General features: G+C 34.8%; 3 protein-coding genes across 6 annotated transcripts; 1 reads left to right on the top strand and 2 right to left on the bottom strand.

Moving 5' to 3' along the window:
* Nucleotides 1-1777: 1777 nt before the first annotated feature.
* On the top strand, nucleotides 1778-7478 carry LOC101213892 (aspartate aminotransferase, cytoplasmic). Its single transcript, XM_004136243.3, has 12 exons — nucleotides 1778-2088; nucleotides 2641-2712; nucleotides 2830-2891; nucleotides 2967-3050; nucleotides 3162-3261; nucleotides 3361-3481; nucleotides 3747-3910; nucleotides 4017-4154; nucleotides 4617-4738; nucleotides 4936-5030; nucleotides 6381-6501; nucleotides 7200-7478. The coding sequence occupies exons 1-12, from the start codon at nucleotides 1858-1860 to the stop codon at nucleotides 7282-7284; spliced, it is 1395 nt and encodes a 464-aa protein (XP_004136291.1). The 5' UTR covers nucleotides 1778-1857; the 3' UTR covers nucleotides 7285-7478.
* LOC101207893 (transcription factor MYB3R-1) lies at nucleotides 7447-14193 on the bottom strand. Of its 4 annotated transcripts, XM_031881985.1 has the most exons (13): nucleotides 14005-14193; nucleotides 13651-13702; nucleotides 12844-13057; nucleotides 12244-12298; nucleotides 11933-11990; nucleotides 11607-11701; nucleotides 11389-11492; nucleotides 11023-11151; nucleotides 9022-10810; nucleotides 8655-8851; nucleotides 8403-8523; nucleotides 8134-8316; nucleotides 7447-7760 (listed from the first exon to the last, which is right to left on the bottom strand). In XM_031881985.1, exons 3-13 carry the CDS (start codon nucleotides 12924-12926, stop codon nucleotides 7692-7694), a joined length of 2883 nt encoding a protein of 960 aa, XP_031737845.1. In that variant the 5' UTR covers nucleotides 12927-13057; nucleotides 13651-13702; nucleotides 14005-14193; the 3' UTR covers nucleotides 7447-7691. The 4 variants fall into 4 exon arrangements, with proteins under 4 accessions (XP_031737845.1, XP_031737846.1, XP_031737847.1 ...); XM_031881986.1 differs by lacking the exon at nucleotides 13651-13702 and having other exon boundaries at nucleotides 12844-13085; XM_031881987.1 differs by lacking the exon at nucleotides 13651-13702 and having other exon boundaries at nucleotides 12244-12418.
* A 1242-nt stretch (nucleotides 14194-15435) lies between these two features.
* On the bottom strand, nucleotides 15436-18591 carry LOC101214540 (coiled-coil domain-containing protein 25). The gene is made up of 6 exons (XM_004136246.3): nucleotides 18310-18591; nucleotides 17254-17381; nucleotides 16987-17090; nucleotides 16748-16835; nucleotides 16542-16603; nucleotides 15436-15965 (listed from the first exon to the last, which is right to left on the bottom strand). Exons 1-6 carry the CDS (start codon nucleotides 18420-18422, stop codon nucleotides 15813-15815), a joined length of 648 nt encoding a protein of 215 aa, XP_004136294.1. The 5' UTR covers nucleotides 18423-18591; the 3' UTR covers nucleotides 15436-15812.
* Nucleotides 18592-19095: the final 504 nt, after the last annotated feature.

Below are 19095 nucleotides of genomic sequence, written 5' to 3'. Positions count from 1 at the left end.
TCAAACGTATCACGTTGTATTAAATTCAATAAATGCGGGTAAGCTCACATATCTACCGATTTTAGAAAAGTCAATAGGCACCTTCTACTATATTAATGGAGGAAGGTTAGATAATTATTGAACCGAGTTAACAAATTTAGGCTCAGTTTGATACCCAATTAGTTAAATAGTTGTACTAGAAAAATGAGCTTTAACGATGTAAAATTTGTGTCATGAAAAGTTTGAATGATTCAGTTTTTGTGCAATCAAAGTCCCTATCACTATTTAACAATACTTTAAAAAAATGTCGTTAAATAAACTTAGATGACACCAACATACTGTCATTAATATCCTTATATTAACACTTCAAATGTGTCACCGTTATCTATAACTTAACATAAAAAAAAAATCGTGATTCACGTAATAGTCTGTTTATTCGTGTCATTTTTTTTTATATTTAAAAACAATGTAATTCAATGTAATTTACAATTAATTTTTTTAAAAAAAAAACTTTTTTATTATTAGTACATGTAATCATAATGCCAACCAACAAAAGTATCGGGCATCATATAGTATTCTATTTTTTTAGGACAGCAATCTTCCAAACATTTCTACGACGATGTGATATAACCCACTTTTGGTCATGCATACTGTGACTCATAGTTTTGCTTTTAGTTTCACTAAAAGTCTCAACGCCAACGAAGATGATTGTGTTTCACTTATACACCTATAACCATTCTCTTACCTATCGAGCTTTGGGACTTTGGTGACTTCGATTATATTTTCTATCTCCAATACCCTTCAACATACTTTCGTGATGTTAATGGTTCCTTGATATCAACAAAATATCAAAACAAAAAAATGTGTTTATTTGTGATATTAATGTTCTTTAACATCAATAAATTACTTAACAAATAAGTATGAAAAGATAAAATTATTCCCGAGAACTATACAAAATAGAATTTTTCAAAATTTTTAAAATCAAAGTTATATAAATATCTTGAGTCAAAATTCAACTTAGACCAAAACACATAAACTAAATAGACTCAAACCCTCGATATTCTTTTATATATATAAAACAATATCAATACTAACCATTAGCTTAGTAGCAAAATCATTTTCTACCCTCTCCAAACTCATGTACCTCTTTATATCATCAACTTTTATATTTTAATATTAATTTTGAAGTGTTAAATTATAATATATTAAATAATTTAAATGATTAGTGTGAGATGCTATCTTACAAAATTTATGATCTAAAATTTGATGGTAAGGATTTAGGAGTAAGAGAAAGAAAACTCTTCAACGATAAATTATGCGGAAGCATCGGAGGCGACCGTGTCGTGAGCCACGTGGGAGAATGCTCGAGAAACGTGCCAATGGAAAAACAATCCTAATCCCTTATACCACCTGAATGTCACGTGCCAAACCATTAGCCGTATGGCCCTCTCTTTCTCCCTCGTAGTACGTGCCAAACATTACCGCTCTTTTCTCCACGCCACGCCACCTCACTTCAATAATTAAACTTAACTACGTCATTAATAATTAAACTTTCGACCCTGTGGCGATTTGTGTTCTTTTAATTTTGTATTAACTCGTTAATTGACTTATTTAATATTTTATTAAACACAAAATTACAATATTATCTAAAAGATTAAGTTTTTAATTGAATTTTTTTTAAAATTATTTTTGAGTATTAGATACATTTTTCTTTTTCGGTTGTAATAATCCGAAACACATTGATGTGAAGGCTTTATAGCAAAAGCTTCGTCTTCGGGAAAGTATAAATTGAGAAATCGGACTGTCAAAAAAGACCGCATCACAAGTTGAAAGGAAAAAGAAGAGTAAAAAAAGAGTAGAAAAGTAAAAAGGAAATTCATGGCACACGAGATGCGCCCCTTGTTTGGCATTCCACAAACTGCTAGTTCCAACACTTCCACTTCTAATACCGATCCAACCGATCGAAGAATTAACGCTCTCGTTAGGCATCTGGTTGAACCATCTTCATCCGCCATGGCTGATTCTATCTCTGCTTCTCCTACTTCCTCCTTGAATACTGATTCCGTTTTCGCTCATGTTGTTCGTGCTCCTGAAGATCCTATTCTCGGGGTAATTTTTTATCTCTTTCCATCAATCCTTGTAGTTTTTTTTTTTTTTTTCGTTCTTTGCTCTGCTGATCAATTTTCTCTCCACTTGCATTTCTTTGTTCCGTTGCCGACAAGTTCAGCGGATTTCCTTTTCGTTTTTTCTTTCTCTTCTCTTGCTCTTAGTTTAAGTTTTTAATTATTCACGTCTCTGATTCGGACTTTTCTGTTTCTATTATGTACGGTATTTTATTGAAATGAACTATGTCGAGCCTTTTGGATTGTTGTGATCGGGAGTTTTTCGTTGGCTGTTTGTGGATCATGATCGTTGCTTGTGTGTTTTTCTTGAAATCTAACTGGCTGTTGCTTCTGATGTCATTTTGTTGTGTTTTGGAAATTTGTTCCGCTTATCACTTGGTTTAATGGCTTTAGAAACGCCGAAGGAGATTTTTAAGAAATAAGAAGACTATCGGACAAAAATCTTCTCGTTATTTTTGTTTAATGCATATTTATAACTATCTATCCGAATTTTTGCAATTTTTGCTAATATATATAAATCACTATGTTGAATGGATAGGTGACTGTTGCATACAACAAAGATCCGAGTCCGAACAAGTTGAATTTGGGCGTTGGTGCTTATAGGACAGAGGTACGTATCTGTTGCTTTAGATTGTCGCATCTTTTAATTTATTCATTATCGAGATGTCTAAGCAGTTGGCGTGTCTAGTTAGAAATTTTTTAATATTGTAGTATTTTGATATGATAGGAAGGAAAACCTCTTGTATTGAACGTTGTCAGAAAAGCAGAGCATCAGCTTGTTAATGATAGGTATTTTTCTTCATTCTCTTGGGATTGTTACTTGATGTAGATATATGTTGAGCTTCTTATTTTAATGACCTGCAGTTCACGAGTTAAGGAGTATCTTCCGATTGTGGGATTGGCGGAGTTTAATAAACAGAGTGCGAAGCTTATTTTTGGCGCTGACAGGTAAGCTGTACCGATATTATTTACAGTTGGTTAGCTCATACTTGGAACAGCATCTTTGGTTAAATAGTTTTCTCTTTTTGGATCGTATTTCTAATTCTTACTTTTATATAGCCCTGCCATCCTTGAGAATCGTGTCACAACTGTTCAATGCTTGTCCGGTACTGGATCATTGAGGGTTGGTAGTGAGTTTTTGGCAAGACATTATCATGAGGTGCGGAGTCGCTTAGGTGTTCAATTATCATGCTTGTTATGCTTTACTTTATCAAAGTAATAAAGCCATCTCAACATGCTTTATTTTCTTGTTTTTCAGCGGCTTATATACATTCCCCTGCCAACATGGGGGAACCACCCCAAAGTTTTTAATCTGGCTGGTCTATCTGTAAAAACTTACAGATATTATGATCCCTCAACACGGGGGTTGGATTTTCAAGGTTCAAACTCGTTCTCTTTTATTACTACTATGCAATAGGCTTTTTTGGTTCTATCACCATAATGAATTCCAACGTGTTTTTATCTTTCACTGAAGTGTTGGTTCAATTAGATTACTCTCAACTTGTATAGCCTTTTAGACTACAGTGTTCCTGGTATCCCATATGGGAGTGCTTTAAGATGATTGGTTACTGAAGCTTTTGATGTTGAGTATGTCAGTCCCTTACCATTCCTTACCATTGGTTGGACAACTTTAATGTGTTACAGGCCTCTTGGAAGATCTTGGTTCTGCCCCATCTGGAGCTATAGTTTTGCTTCATGCATGTGCGCACAACCCAACTGGTGTCGATCCAACCCTTGAACAATGGGATCAGATCAGGAAGTTGATGAGATCAAAACAGCTTTTACCTTTCTTTGACAGTGCTTATCAGGTAAGGGTTATAGATATTATAAAATAAAGAATGACTTGCACATCAACAACTAAAAAAGATAATCTAGGCGTTTAAACTTCTGATATATTTGCCTCTTATTATACAGGGTTTTGCCAGTGGAAGTTTGGATAAGGATGCACAGCCTGTGCGCTTATTTGTTGCTGATGGAGGTGAATGTTTTGTAGCCCAGAGTTACGCAAAGAATTTGGGGCTATATGGCGAACGTGTTGGCGCTTTAAGCATTGTAAGGTTTTTAGAAGAATGTCCATACTTGATTTATTGAGATATAGAGCATCACATCTTCATTGATTGAATATGGAGTCTGTGTGGTATTATTGGCAAATACAGGTTCTATTATAAATTGAGATGAGTAAGTTATTGTAGGTTACTATAAATTGTGTCGTCTTATTGTCACGTGCATGATTTTCCACTGCACTATTCTTTTGAAATGATAAATTTTTGGTACTCTGGAAAATTGTGCATATTATTCGTGGAAATATAATAACTGCTTGTATTATCATTACTGTTAATAATAGAAATTTACTAAATTGGTAAAAATACAGATTTCTAAACTGCAAGAGCTTATTGATAGACATTTTTTTTTCATTCAAAGAATCTTTGAAGCAGGAACATGCATGGATGGTGTCTAAGCTAGTATTTTTTTAAATTTTCTGCCTTGATCTTACGCATTTTTACTCTTGAACAGGTCTGCAAGAATGCTGATGTTGCAAGCAGGGTAGAGAGCCAGCTAAAACTAGTGATAAGGCCCATGTACTCGAGCCCACCCATCCACGGAGCATCTATTGTCGCTACAGTCCTGAAGGACAGGTAAAAATAAGAACTTCTCATATGACCTCAACTCAGATTGGGAAGGCGAACGAACATCTATAAGCAAGATGCTTGTGTTTACTTTATTTCCAATTCTGAAAATTTGTGTGGAACTGATTCACTGTCCATGCATCATGAAATCAATATCTTTGATCTTATCCAAAAAAATGAAAGCAATATCTTTGTTTCAATGGTAGGGATTTGTTCAATGAATGGACTGTTGAGTTGAAGGCCATGGCAGACCGTATTATTAGCATGCGCCAGCAACTTTTTGATGCCCTGCGCGCTAGAGGTTAGTATTTATTCTCTTGGTATCCATTTTGAGTTCTTTTGAGTGCTTACTAGCCTCATTATACCAGTTCCTTTTGTGACTGCATGGTCTTATTCAAAGGATATAGCTAAGGGTAAGAGTAATCAATAAGAGAATAAAGGGAATAAAACATTTGGGGTGTGGATGAGAAGAACGATCATAATTGGGAATGCAGATTAGGTAGGTGGACAAGGCTGAATCTCAATTTATCATAAAATTCAAATTTAGTTTCCCTTCGAAAACGATTTAGTTTTTAACTTTCTATTTTGGAAGGTTGTGCTGATTTTCTTATATTTTCTACTGTGTGGTTTTCAAAAAAGGAAATGAATAAATAATTTGAACTGCCTTTATTTTTCATTTTCAAAACTGCTCATAGAGATAGATCACAAAATAAGGAAAATAGTAGCTGGAAGCAGCGTTTATATAACCTTAATTATGAGAAGTAAAAAAAGTAGTCAAATAATGGGTCGGTCATTAGGCCTGAACAATCATTGTAATCTTAATTACTTATAGTTGGTTATGAGATTTTGAAGAGGAGAAAGGGAAGAGACGGTGCATGATTTAGTTTTACCTTATACATCCATTTTGTGTATTGTATGGTTAAATTTAGGAAGCTTTCATTTGGGAGGGACTAGTCGGGAGAATTGAGTGCGATGGGTGAATGATTAGGGGGACCTAATGGTCCTGGCTAGTGAATTGATATGATACCGATGGCTTTCTGGTGAATATTTTCTGGTCGTCTTGTGTGCGTTGCGGTCTGGTGAGATAACAGTGATGCCTTGAAAACGAGTAGGAGGTTCCTTTTGGAGAAAAATTAAATATTCTAGAAAATCCTAGAGGAATGTGGAAGAAAGGAAATGTTAATTAACAACAGAATTGCAAATAGAATAATATGGAGAGCTAATATGAAGAATGAATAGAATATTATAATCCATCCATCCAATCCATAGATTTTGAGGGCTAATATGAAGTTTGGTATGAATGATGCAACAAGTTATTTTGTAATGTTCGGAACTGCTTTATTTTAAGAATTGCATAGTCAATCAAGATTTGTGGTTTATAGATGGGGAGATCTGTCATCGAATTCAAATCTTTTAATTGCATCCTAATTAAACACAGCGTTTAGATTTTCTCAAGTAGACTAAAGTGCTATAAAACAAATGCCTGATTTATCATCCCTCACATGGAAGGGAGTATGAAATTTGGGAAAAGAGTAAAAGGAATCAACAAAATTGGTTGGTCGTGGTTGAAAATATGGTATTAGAAGCCATATTTGAAGGGGTCTTGTGGTGTGTTATTGACCATTCATGTGTATGTGTGTATGTGATGAAGGTACACCTGGTGATTGGAGTCACATCATCAAACAGATTGGGATGTTTACATTCACAGGATTGAACTCGGAACAAGTTAGCTTCATGACCAAAGAATATCATATTTACATGACCTCTGATGGGTAAAGCATCTTTCCTTTCACATTGCTATAATCACTTCTCTATATCCCCAATCATTTTCGTCTACCCATATTTTTGTTTTTCTTGCCCCTTTTTCCTAAGCTTGTTTGATATTTTTTTCTTAATATATTTGATTCTTTCCTTTTTTTTTTAATATAGAAAAATAAACTTAAATATTTAATAGCAAATATAAAAATGAAATTTTCAAATGTTCTATTATTTAAAAACCTCTCGATTAGAAACAAGACCATTTTTAAAAGTTCTAAAATAAATTAAAATATTTATGAGTTTTAATTTTTTGACGTCGGATTTGAATTTTAAGTTTTTGAATTTTGAATTTTAAGTTTTAAATTCTATGATTAAAATATTTCACTTATAACAAATTTTAAATTTTAAATTGTTTGACATAGTAATTTTAAATTTTAGATTCTATAATTAAAATATTTATAGGTTAAACAAAATTTAACAAAATTTTAAATTTTAGATTCTTTGACATAGTAATTTTAAATTTTAGCTACTTTGACATAGTGTTGAATTTGAATTTAAATTTTAGATTGTGTGATACAGTGTCGAATTAGAATGTAAATATTTTATAAAATTAAAATTTTCATAAAAACAACTTCCATAAAATGATTGAATTAATTATTGATTATGAATGAAGGTAAATATTCTTTTTTTATAACTTTGTTACGTGTTGCAGGAGAATCAGCATGGCAGGTTTGAGCTCAAGGACCGTACCTCACCTTGCGGACGCAATCCATGCAGCCGTGACTCGTGTCCTCTAATTTTTGTTCCCCCACTTCTATAGTCTTGCTTTAGTTCTCTTACCATATTATTAAATAATCATTGTTGCTCACCATACTGGAAGCAATTTGTTGTCATCTTGTTGGCAAAAACTTGTCTCTTTTAACATTTCATTTGAAGAAATTATCGGTGCTCATTTGCCCTTTGAGAAAAAGGCTCTTTGATTTTTCATTTATATTCAAAGTTTTGAAGTTTAGGTCAGACCGATGATAATCTAGAGAATCACGTACAATTACAATTTCTTCCCTGTTTTTTTCCCTTCTCTTTTTTCTTCTAGGGGGACGAATGAACACACATTACGTCAAGGAAGTTGAAGGCAGATAGATTTGTTATGTGCAGCCGTTGAGAAGATAGAAAAGGGGACGGGTGGTCTCTACTGTTGTTGTTTTCACGCACCCATTGTCCCTACTTTTCCTGGAGAGCCACATTCGCTGAAGTCCAATACCCTACACTCTGCCTGAAAGTCAAATCGTACAACTTTACAATATTACCCAAAACCACAACTCAAATCTTTCTCTCTTATTACTCGGATCAAATTAAATGTTTTAAAACTAAATCGACCCAGATTGTAATATATTTGCTATTTGTAAATATTTTTATCTAAAAAGTTTTTTTTTTAAAAAAAAGAAGTTTAAATATCATCGGCTATCATGATTTATTTTTTCCATTAAAAAAATAATAACAAAGTCTCTTTTGCTTGAAAACTTGATATGTATCAAAACGTAGCATTTGGAATATATTTCACTTTGAAAAGGTAAATTTTTTTAGAGAAAGAACCTTTTTGCCAAAAAGAAAAGAGAATGATGAAGGTGTTTGGAAAGAATGATTACCAGAACAGCTTCATCACAATGGAGATGTTTCATACGCGTTCCCTTCAGAAGTGTGTCTGGAGTTTCATTTCCCAACACTTCATGGGCATTGGCACATGCAGCTGCCGTTCTCTCGCTTACTTGTTTCATTAACCCAATTGCATCAAGGCTTCTTTCCTTCGGGCTCGAAAAATACCCAATGTCCTATTCAACAAAAATACAACAATTTGATCAAACCATCGTTTAATGAATACTTCTTTCCCATTCCAAACAATCTAACTAAGTACTACCTCGATCGATATTTCAGTATCGATCCTCGGGCCAGGTAGGAAAGAATTGAAAAACCAAGGAGACATCCATGCTGATGGGGATTCGATACTTCTCTTGAATGGAGTTTCACCAGCTCCAGGTCTAAAAGCCATAACACGATGTCCATTAGAGTTCATAAAAGTTAAAAAAGAAAGCAGAACACAACACTGGAACTCCATAAATGTAAACATGAAAGGAATAATGCATTAAACAGAGAGGAAGATGAATCTCACAATGAAGCAATTCCGGTGGCTGTAGTCTGTGGTCGAGTAGAATCTATCTGCTTTACATTGTCAGCATTTGATGCATCTTCCGATTTGCTCAGACAGTGTCGTTTCTTAATTCTTGTACTTGAATTGAGAGCTTTTTGATCAACAGAATGGAGTAGCAAGTCATTGGCATCATGTTCAGCCAAGACTCCAGGAGGTACCTTTCAAAGGTGAAATTAACTATCAGATTGTGTTCGTCGTAAAAGAAATACACGTTGAATGTTGGATACCCAGTAAACTTGATTCTTCAATACAATAAAAATAGCTTGGTAATTCTTCAATGATAACAAAAATCAATCATCTACCAAAAAGTTGGTTGAAAGTGACTAACAATTTCAGATGTGGATCGAACGCTTATCATCTCGGTATCAGCAGTCCCTTGTTTTGTATAGTCTTGGGAACAACGTTTTGGAAAACCATTCTCTGAAATCATGATGTCTTGAGATTCATTACTATCTTCAAAGGTACAATACATATTTTCTTTATTATCAGCAGAATCTTCAATACTTTTCTTTAGGTTAGATGGAGATAATATAGAAGCTTTATCAGACCCATCATTGAACACAACATCCAAGCGTGAAAAGTTTTCGGTCAAACTGGATGTCACATCGGTTTCAAGCTTTTTGTCGGTTCTTCTTTCAGAAAGAGGAGACATTAAATCACGGTGTCGTTTCTTCAAAATAGATGGAGTACTGGTAAAAGTTTTGGCAGCGCTTTTCAGTACGGCATCTGGACTAGTATCACGAGATGGTGAATCCCATAATCTGAATGGAGTAACAGAGTTTAGAGAAGACATCATCAACTGACGGATACCGAGTGGGCTGTACTCCTGCATTTCACTTCCTGACTGTATGAGATCACAGCTGAAAAAAGGAACATCTAAACTTGGAAAACGAGGAGGCTCGTAACAAAGAGCTCTCGAGTCTAGATGTTTATCATTTTGTTTCGCTGTTTCGTCCAAACGAGTGCATGTACCTGTACCATCTGCTTCCGCTGCTGCTGTTGCAAATGTATCCTCACAAATTGCTTTTGGCAGGTCTTCTGATCCGCCAGGCTGTTCTTGCATTTCTGGGTTATCTGCAACATCAAAATAGGAAGGCTTGGATGTTCCATCTTTATAAACAAACCTATTTTGCTGGCTAGTTACACATCCGTGCTCTACGGCTCCTACAAAGAGGTTGGATCCAGTACCGCCTAATAAAATCACGTCACCATTGACAGAAACCATAGATGGAATCAGCATGCCAGATTGACCAAAGGAATTTTTCTCCTGCACATCAGTTCCTGACGGATGATTATATATCTGTGGAGTCAAAGTATGGTTATTTTCCACTTTTGGAGTTCCCAAGGAGTGAACTGGTACTACGTAATCACACATTTCAGATACACAGGGTCCTTTAAGATTACTAGTCAGATGGCCTCTATCACTTTTTGTATCTGAGAATAGGACCCTGCAACACTCATCATCAGATATAAACATGCACTCTGCTTGGGCAGAAGCCACAGCTTCTTTTATCATCGAAGAAGTTTGAGCAGAATCACCAACTCCATGACTTTCACCCATCCCATGACCCATTGATTGAAACTGTGATGCTTCTTTGGCCACCTGTAATGAAGAGATGTTAGGAAACTGATTCAAATCACACTGGTGCTCCCTATTTGATGTTGTTCTACAATCATTCGAGAGATTTTGCTGCGAATGTGATGAGTGACCCATTTCTTGAGCAAACTCGGCAATTGGACAAGTGCTTACTTCCATGGAAGGACGGTAGTATGGTTCCGAATTGGATATTGGGCTGGCACTTTGCTCCTTTCCCAATCCCAAATCCTCGGTTAACTGAAATTCTTTTCTTATATTCAGGGTGGCACATGCTGAATCGATCATCAAGCTATCAGAAACTGTTGCATCTTGACTGCACTCTGAAATCTCCTCTGTATCCATTCCCTTCAAGCCACTGTCATTTCCACTACCAAGCACCTTTGAAGATGAAACTGGGAGTTTGTTTGGTTGTCCAGCGGGAACTGGATCTTGAAATTGTGAGAGCAAGCCTGAGGCAAAGTAAGAGTCCAATTTCTTTTTGACAGAACTGTTCCAATGGTTTTTTATGGCATTGTCTGTCCTGTTGATTATAAAAGCACAAATACAACATTTTTCAGAATCAAGTGAATTTTCCAATTAAAAATGGAAAGAAATGCAGTTGTAGAGAATAAAGCTGCAATGAAAAGAAATTCAACAATTTTAATCTGAAAAGATTTATAGGAACAAAATTATGCACATATAGGACAACCCCACATAATGCCTTCAACTTTAAGATATAAATATGGGACACACCTTCCAGGTAAGAACTTTGTTAGTTCTGCCCATCTGTTGCCATAAATTTGATGAGCACGAATTAAAGCTAACTCCTCCTCTTGGGTCCATGCTTCTTTGTTTATATTAGGATTGAGGTGGTTGTGCCACCTTTAAAAAAGAAAGCAGTTTATGTAAAAGAATCTGAGGACAGCTGAAAATTTAATTGAACATCAAGTAGGGACGCATGATAAGTTCAACTTGATGGCACCACCAATCATAATTGAATCCAGAAAATAAATATTCAACAGATGGGGTTAACCAAAGAGATAATAAAAGTAATAGGAGAATCAAAAGTCAAAAATAAATAAATAAAGAAGAAGCAAGAAAGTAACTCAATTGTCTTACCTTTCTCGGCATTGCTTGCCAATACGTCCAGGTAAATGTGTTGCAATTGTGGACCACTTTTTTGGTCCATATTTGTTCACCAGGTCTATGATAATCTCATCTTCCTACATTCAATTCACAAGCAAACAGGTAAGTTCATGTAGAATTCCACATATAGAGCATCGAAAGAGTAGGACGATTATTAAATTATAATTACTAAAATTTCACAAGCAGATCACCTCTTTAGACCATGGACCTTTGACAAGCTCGGGATTTAAAACCTTTTGCCACCTATGCAGACATTGTACATCAGTCCGATCCTTGAAATATCCAGCTACAAACAACCAATAACAAATGAACCAGTGATGCAGTAACACAGTAGTCCATACAAAATATTGTTCATCGTGAAATATGGCCTCCTTTTACACGATAAATTAGGTTATCTAATCATCTAAATACCGTAGGTACACTTTACATACAAGTTAAAAATGACCCAAGAAGAGAACATCTTCAGTACAATAAAATATATTCTTGGCCTCTATAGTATCCAACACATCAATAGTACCTATTTTCTTCCAGTTCTTGCCTTTGAAATGATCAACTGCTTGTCGCAAAATTTCATCCTGGATGTGTATAAAACAGATTACTCATCAAACATACAACTTTTGGAACAACAAAATTGTGAGCAAAGTAAAAATAAGGAAGACAACATTCTACCCACCCCCCCCCCCCCCCCCCCCCCCCCACACACACACCCACACACACACCCACACTCAAAAAAGAAAAACAAAAAACATCACCATTCTGTCCTGCAGCCAACTAGAACAATGAGAAGAAATATCTAACAGACTGCAGTATGATACATGATAAACTTACCTCTTCAGGTGTCCATTGTCCTTTTGTTGAACGTCTTGTTGGGCCACTAGTTCTCCTAAACATCCCCCAAAAGAACATACATAGAGTTCAAACTTCAGGCGATAACTTAGTTTTTTCCTTCCGACAAAGTAATAGGGCAAGGAAGGTATATGAATGTCAAGCAACAGTATAGGAACTGTGTAGTACAGGACATAAAGTCAATTCAAATTTCAAACACAAATCCACAGAAATGGGACAAAAATCATGTTGAACCAAAAGACATCAAAATACAACCATTTACAAGGAAAAATGAAAAGAAAGTAAAATTACAAGTTGCTAAAGACAGAATTACAACAAGCTAGTTAGTGACTGGTATGCCTCTCCAGTAATAAAGGAAACCAAGGAAAATGTTTTATAGAAACAGGACTCAAGAATATTGCAACTGAAACAGTTCTTATATGAGTTATGGTGGCAAATTTGGTTTAGAAGACTTGCAAAACAACAGTTACAAGACACCAATATAGTAAAGTGCATACAGAGGCCAAAACTTGCAGAATGAGGCGAATGAGAAGAAATATGAAGCAAAGCATGAGATCTGCTTAGTTAGATGAATGAAATTACCCATGGAGAGCACGTATCCTCTGATCACGAACTGCCTCCTCAGGATTGTCCGAAGGTGTTGAGATGGTCTTATCACCTTCCATAACTCCTTGACATAGAGGGGCAAATGCATAATATCCCAATTCCTACCCGACAATGGCTTGTTCCAAAGAATGCTATCCAGACCATTATTTTATTCCAATGTGGAAAAATCTACCATTTCATCCAACAATTTCTAACCAAGGAAAATAACCAGTGAATATCTGCAGGCAGTAGAACAAAGAAATAGTACAAAAATACAAAACATACGGCCGTATCTATAATGTATAAATGTGCATAATCATTATTCAAAGGCAAGAATCGAACCAAAAAACATCAGCTCCAGTAAATTAAATCTTAGTATTTCAAAGCTGTATAAAATTTGAGCTCAACATGGTCTTTGAATCAATGATGTTGAAAATCAGCAGTGAGACATAGTGGATCTAACTTCGGTCAAAGTTTCTTTAGGCAGTTTTTACAATAAGTGATGTGAAACGCATAAAATCAGATATTCCTCCAGGCGAAAAATGAATGCTATCGATATTCTCAAAACTCACTCTACGTGAGAGAAAAAAGGCCTCGTCATTTAAAATTAATTACTACAACAAGAAGTCCAAAATCCATATCATGAAAACAAACTGAGAGGTATAACAATTGAAACCTAATTTTAGGAGTGGAATAAGCTATCAATCCTTGATTAAAACGCACGTTGTGCACAATACTAGCATCAAACCTATTAACCGTACTCCAAACCTCAAAAACAACAGAAATGACTGCCAGGAGCCAAACCTGAAAAAAACGGAAATGACTAACAAAAATTCAATTTCCACCGCCGCAAAGACTGAAAAAAAAAGATCAGAGAAATGATTCATTACAAAATCGAACTCCAGAAACAGAAAACAACAAATTACCTAAGTGTGAATAAACCGAAACCACAACGAGGATAAGATAGAGAACATTTCATAGAGTCCACAAGGTAAATCACTCAAAATAGAAGGAAAGAAAAATGTTCAAGAATCCACAAACTTGAACTGAAATGCCTAGTAAACTTCAATCCGAAGCGAAAAACAATCAAATCGACAAAAAGATCATAAAATAAACGGAAGATAACAAAATTAACCAAAGAAACCCTAAAGAACTGACCGGCGTCGGCGTCGAGCGGCGGTGAAGTGCAGATAAATAGATGAAACTGGATGCAGCGATCGAAACAGAACGCATTAGAGAATCTGCGCGGAGTAGAAATTTGATCGGAAGAAGAAGTGAATGAAGGAAAGCAGAGAGAGGAACTGGTAGCGAAAGCGAAATGGCTTAGGATTTGGAAACGATAATTTAAACGGTCCGGAGCTCTATTCAAACATAAAGGGGCGGACTAAAGGGATTCAAAACCAGCGGCTAAGATGACAGCACGTTTGGAAATTCAACGGTGTAGATCGAAACACGTGTGAAGCGGAGATGTCGTACTACCGACAATGATTACGTGTAATGGTTGCAGTAATGGACAAGTTTTAACGGGAAAAGACCTCCGTCACACTTTATTTCATCTTTTTAAAACTTCACCAATTTTTCACCATATCTCTTTTGGAAAAAAAGAAAAACTTCATATTTGACTTTGTATCACTTAAATTATTTTGTTTAAAAACTATATAATATAAAATTTCTTAAAATGCATCGATTAACATAATATGATAATTTTCTTTCATTTTACCTTCTATATTTTTCACCTATTTTTTTTAAAAAAAAAATATGTGATAGTTTTTTCATTAATTTGATAAGATTTTGGAGAAAGTTGTTCTATTTAGGTGATTTTAAATTAATTACAGCTAATAGTTTACAAATGACAAAGTTTATAAATCTAAAGAAATTTGTAAGTGTAACTATCGACTAATTTTAGTTTTCACACAAGTATAAAGAATTGAAGACCTAAATTTCGAGAATTGTCACAAAAAGTTCAAAATATAAACTAATACATTTTTTGAAAAAAGAAATTAATATATATTTTGAATCATACAACAATCAATGTTTTTTTAAATGATAATAAATATCTTATTAATATTACTATTATTGTTGTTGTTATAATTAACAGTTGTTTTCATATGAACTAAAAAGGGGAGCACCACTTGGATGAAATTATGTCCTCTACAAAGTACTATATTTTTAGCACAACTGTAAGAATGAAAGAGCTACGTTTCTTATTTAGGAGTTCAAGGAAGAAGGGCATCACCATTGAGATTGATAGTGTACATCCAAGAAGTTTGTAAATCTCTCTCACTACCATTTCTTGTACTATACTACTTCAAAAAAATGTCCGATGCACATCAAAACATTTACCCGACCAATACTTTTACCTTTATGAGACGTAGTTTAGAGAAATAGTCAACCAAAGCATTCAAATGACATGGAAGAAACAAAGAAAAACAAATGCTTTTTTTTTTGCAGTAGAAGTTACTTTTTCTAAAAGCAAACACGCCAGACTTTCAAATTTCAATGACAGCTTTTCACCTGCCTTGGAAGAAACTAGGTGGGGTTCATCAAGCAACCAAAAAAAAAAGAGATACCAAAATGAAAAATCACCACTCAATATAAAGCTAGATGAAAAAATCCATATCAAAAGAAAAATGACATCCTTTTTCTTACTATGAAAAAGAAAAAAGTAGGCCAAAACGAGCTGAATTTATCATCATTAAACAAGAGTAACAGTAATTACAACTTACAGAACACCATTTCTCCGCTATCTTGAAAGGCACAGCAATTTTCCATTTGTATAGTCATCAAGTGTCTAGACACAATAGAGTTGAATATCATCGAGGCTAAAGACAATTTGATCACTCACTCACGAGAGAACAACTTTGGGCCAAGAACCACAAACTGGATTGGGCAGATGGCCATCTCTACGGACGAGCAGGTTTAGCTGCTGCTAGTTTTTGCAGCATTTGAACCGCGGATCAATTCGATCACATGAAATCATCCTCCAGCTCTTGTAGTGATTTGCTTGTTGCTGCAATCTGTTTGTTAGATGTCATCTTTTCAGACACCATTAAACCCTTGTAGCTCCTTAACTCTGCTTGCCTCTCTTTTTCTAACCTTTCCATTTCCTCGCGGCGTTTCTACAAAATGAAACTTAACTATAACTAGACATGAAAAGAATCACAATACTTCATGAAAACCACCTAGCAAACAAAACCAGGTCTGAGAACATTGGTTTAATGGCGAAAAAATATATTGCTAGCAATGGTCAATATGGTTATACTCACTAGCAAATATCTAAACATACAATTGCTAGATAAACACTTCTAGACTTGTGAAGCAAAACAATTATAGAGTAAAGTACAACGTTAGAGTAAGAATGTCTACGTAGAAAATACAGGAGCTTTAAATCCACCAGTTTCTTTATTTTGCTTATGTGTGTGAAGGAAAAGCTAAGCTAAGGCCATCATGAAAATACGATTGTTTTTATTTCTATGTGTGTACTTTCCTTTAGTAACATATAGAAGTCAGGGCTCATCCCATACATACCGATTTGGGATAAAATAGTAACCAGTTCATATGCATATGTATCAACTAGATTCTGGAAAAAATATTTTTCTCCCTTGGGGTAGAGGGCAATGTTGAAATATAAAAATCCAAGATGTAGACCGACAAAAGGAGTAATTTCAGAGACCGAACAAAAAGTTGTCACCAACCTTATCTCTCAAGTGTTGCTTCCTCTCTGCTCTTTCAGCTGCATTCACTGCTTCACGTTCGGCTGTATAATGAAAAACAAAGTGCTTGTCAACTGTTTTACTAGTACATATGCATGTGATGATGTGAAGATGGGACGACCATGATATGTTTGATGTATCATGTATGCCACTGGAAAATTTCAACAAAAACGCCATTTCCAATTTACCTTTCAAATCAGGCTTCCTTTCCACTTTAGTTCTGTTCAATCTATTGACAATGTCATTGATCCGTTTTTCCACCCTCACAGTTCGGACCTGAATTTTGTATGAAAAAGGCTTTGTGAATCACCTTGAATATTCCCATCCATAAAAGAACCATAAATACTTAAAAAGAAAAAGGAAAGATAAAATAAAACAAAATGCTTATGGACATATCCACTTGCCAAACTAAAACAATTAAGCTTACCATCTTGGGGTTATGAAAACCAACTTGGCCAACATCCATCGAAGCAGTTTTCTTCAAATTGGACCAAGGTGTATACACAACATCGATGTTGTTCACCTTGTTTCCTGTCACAGATAAAAATGATAATAGTCAATATTCTCTACCTCGTGACACAATTCAGAAACAGGCACATGTATTTTAAAGGTTTGATATATGAAAAAACAAACATATTTCACCACGTCAAGAGCTAACATTTTCCTATTTTCTAGAAAACTGTTCAAATTTTACCTTGAATAGAATTTGCTTTTACAAGCTGGGCACAATCCTCCAGCAACCCTTCACTAATATCATCAATGGTCTGCCCTTTTTGCAGTCTCACATATACATGAGCAGATGACATCTTGTCCACATGGAACCTGCACAAAACAATCATTGTGAATAGAAGAAAACTTAAGCCAAGTCCTCCCTAAAACAAAAACTAGATACAAAAGACTAAATGATAACCCCTTAGTTCTTAATGCCACAAAACAGTCAGTAATTTTTAAAGTTCAAGGTGCAATAAAGAGCAATGGTCTTCTAGGACTCAAGTACAAGGTGAAAAACAAATGGATTTTTTTTGTGAGGCACATTATATATAAAAGTACTATATTGAGGAGTGAAAACATAGTTGAATAGAAATATGGGGGAAAAACCCTCTCTAACACAAGAAAATTTCATTTAGTCTTACTAAATTTAATTGTTCCATATTAAAAATAAGGGGGAAAACCTCCAATTATTACGATTTTCTAAAAATAATGAAAAAGCCCCAAGGTACAGGCTTTGAGACGTTTGGCATCCCAGAAGGCAGGCGCGCCTTAGTTTGTGAGCCTTGCTTTTTCAAGACAAGGCGCCAAACCTGTGCCTTAAGCCTAGGCACACCAGGGTTTTTAAAACAGTGGTCAAGACCATGATAAGTCCGAGTCCTGTATCACTTAATAAAAGATTGTGCAATGAAAAATCCAGATATCAATGAAGACAGGAAACTCATTTCATTCTCTTCATAATCCGCCAGACATCCTCAAATGTATTCAATTTCAGTTTCATAAAGCTCTACAAAGGGAAGGAAATTGATTTAAATCAGAACAAAAAACAACCAACCAGATTGATTTACCTTTAAACTCAAAAAAGAAAATCGAATATCAATTTCCAAATACATCAACGAAGAAAGTAAACATCAGCAGCACTTTATCCCCCGACTTGATTAATCAAGAGAAACCATTTACAACCATTTCTCAATGAAATTGACATCAAACAACAAGCCGCGAAAGAAACATAAATAACAAAGAGAGATAGAGGAAAGATTACCAAATATCCTCGATGAAGCCGTATTTGATGAGCTCCTCGTTCTCGTACTTGTCAAGCCCCATGAAAATGGTGTAATCGCCGACGTCAGGCCGGGCTTTGAAATAGAAGACCATGGTGCTTCGATTTCGTTTGCTCAACTCTCAGAAATGGAGAGAATGGAATGAATTAGGGTTTTCAATTTGGGGAAAAATAGAGAGAGATTAGCCCTCTAGCGAGTTGCGTGTGATTTTGAATCTTTTAACAGGACGCTGATATACCACCCTCCAGGATAGCGTAGAATAATATTCCTTTAAATTATAGTTTAATCCTCGAGTTTATGTTTGTTTAATGTATAAACTTCAACATAAACTTTCCTTAAATAAAAAAAACTTGTAAATTAAAGATAACAGTTGTTTTCAAATATAGTAAACCAAAATTTTAAATGGATATCAAATAAATTTTTATTGTGCTAACAGTTACATTAATATATATAACATAAAATTTAAAATTTTGTTATATATATTTAGGAAATATATATGTTCTTACATTTAAAAAATATTTATTATTTTTTTTATATTCTTTCTCTTATCGTGAGATCTTTGTAAGGATAGTCTTTCGTGAAAGTGTTTTGCTTGCCTCATAACTTATTATCTCATTTTGTCAAATTAGATATAGTCATATGTATCACTCCAATGCTTTGTATCATCCTAGTGTGATGTTTATATTGTGTGTCTTTTTCTCTCACACAGTTAGTAAATTTTTTGTTGATAAAAATGAATATCATGATATGGCTATAAGGTCATTCTT

The sequence above is a fragment of the Cucumis sativus genome, chromosome 3 (genome assembly GCF_000004075.3).
Source record: "Cucumis sativus cultivar 9930 chromosome 3, Cucumber_9930_V3, whole genome shotgun sequence".
Taxonomy (NCBI): Eukaryota; Viridiplantae; Streptophyta; class Magnoliopsida; order Cucurbitales; family Cucurbitaceae; genus Cucumis; species Cucumis sativus.
The sequence above is the reverse complement of the archived record's forward strand: the minus strand, read 5'-3'. Positions and strand labels throughout refer to the sequence as shown.

What these genes read in the sequence shown, in the direction of transcription:
- LOC101213892 (XM_004136243.3), top strand. Translation starts at nt 1,858, where the DNA reads ATGGCACACGAGATGCGCCCCTTGTTTGGCATTCCACAAACTGCTAGT. An exon ending in TGGCAAGACATTATCATGAG is followed by an intron (nt 3,262 to 3,360) that starts GTGCGGAGTCGC and finishes CTTGTTTTTCAG; the next exon opens with CGGCTTATATACATTCCCCT. An exon ending in TGATGCCCTGCGCGCTAGAG is followed by an intron (nt 5,031 to 6,380) that starts GTTAGTATTTAT and finishes TATGTGATGAAG; the next exon opens with GTACACCTGGTGATTGGAGT.
- LOC101207893 (XM_031881985.1), bottom strand. Translation starts at nt 12,926, where the DNA reads ATGGAAGGTGATAAGACCATCTCAACACCTTCGGACAATCCTGAGGAG. An exon ending in CAAGAACTGGAAGAAAATAG is followed by an intron (nt 11,702 to 11,932) that starts GTACTATTGATG and finishes GGTTGTTTGTAG; the next exon opens with CTGGATATTTCAAGGATCGG. An exon ending in AAGGTCCATGGTCTAAAGAG is followed by an intron (nt 11,493 to 11,606) that starts GTGATCTGCTTG and finishes AATTGAATGTAG; the next exon opens with GAAGATGAGATTATCATAGA.
- LOC101214540 (XM_004136246.3), bottom strand. Translation starts at nt 18,422, where the DNA reads ATGGTCTTCTATTTCAAAGCCCGGCCTGACGTCGGCGATTACACCATT. An exon ending in GTTTTCATAACCCCAAGATG is followed by an intron (nt 16,836 to 16,986) that starts GTAAGCTTAATT and finishes TACAAAATTCAG; the next exon opens with GTCCGAACTGTGAGGGTGGA. An exon ending in AAGGAAGCCTGATTTGAAAG is followed by an intron (nt 16,604 to 16,747) that starts GTAAATTGGAAA and finishes TTCATTATACAG; the next exon opens with CCGAACGTGAAGCAGTGAAT.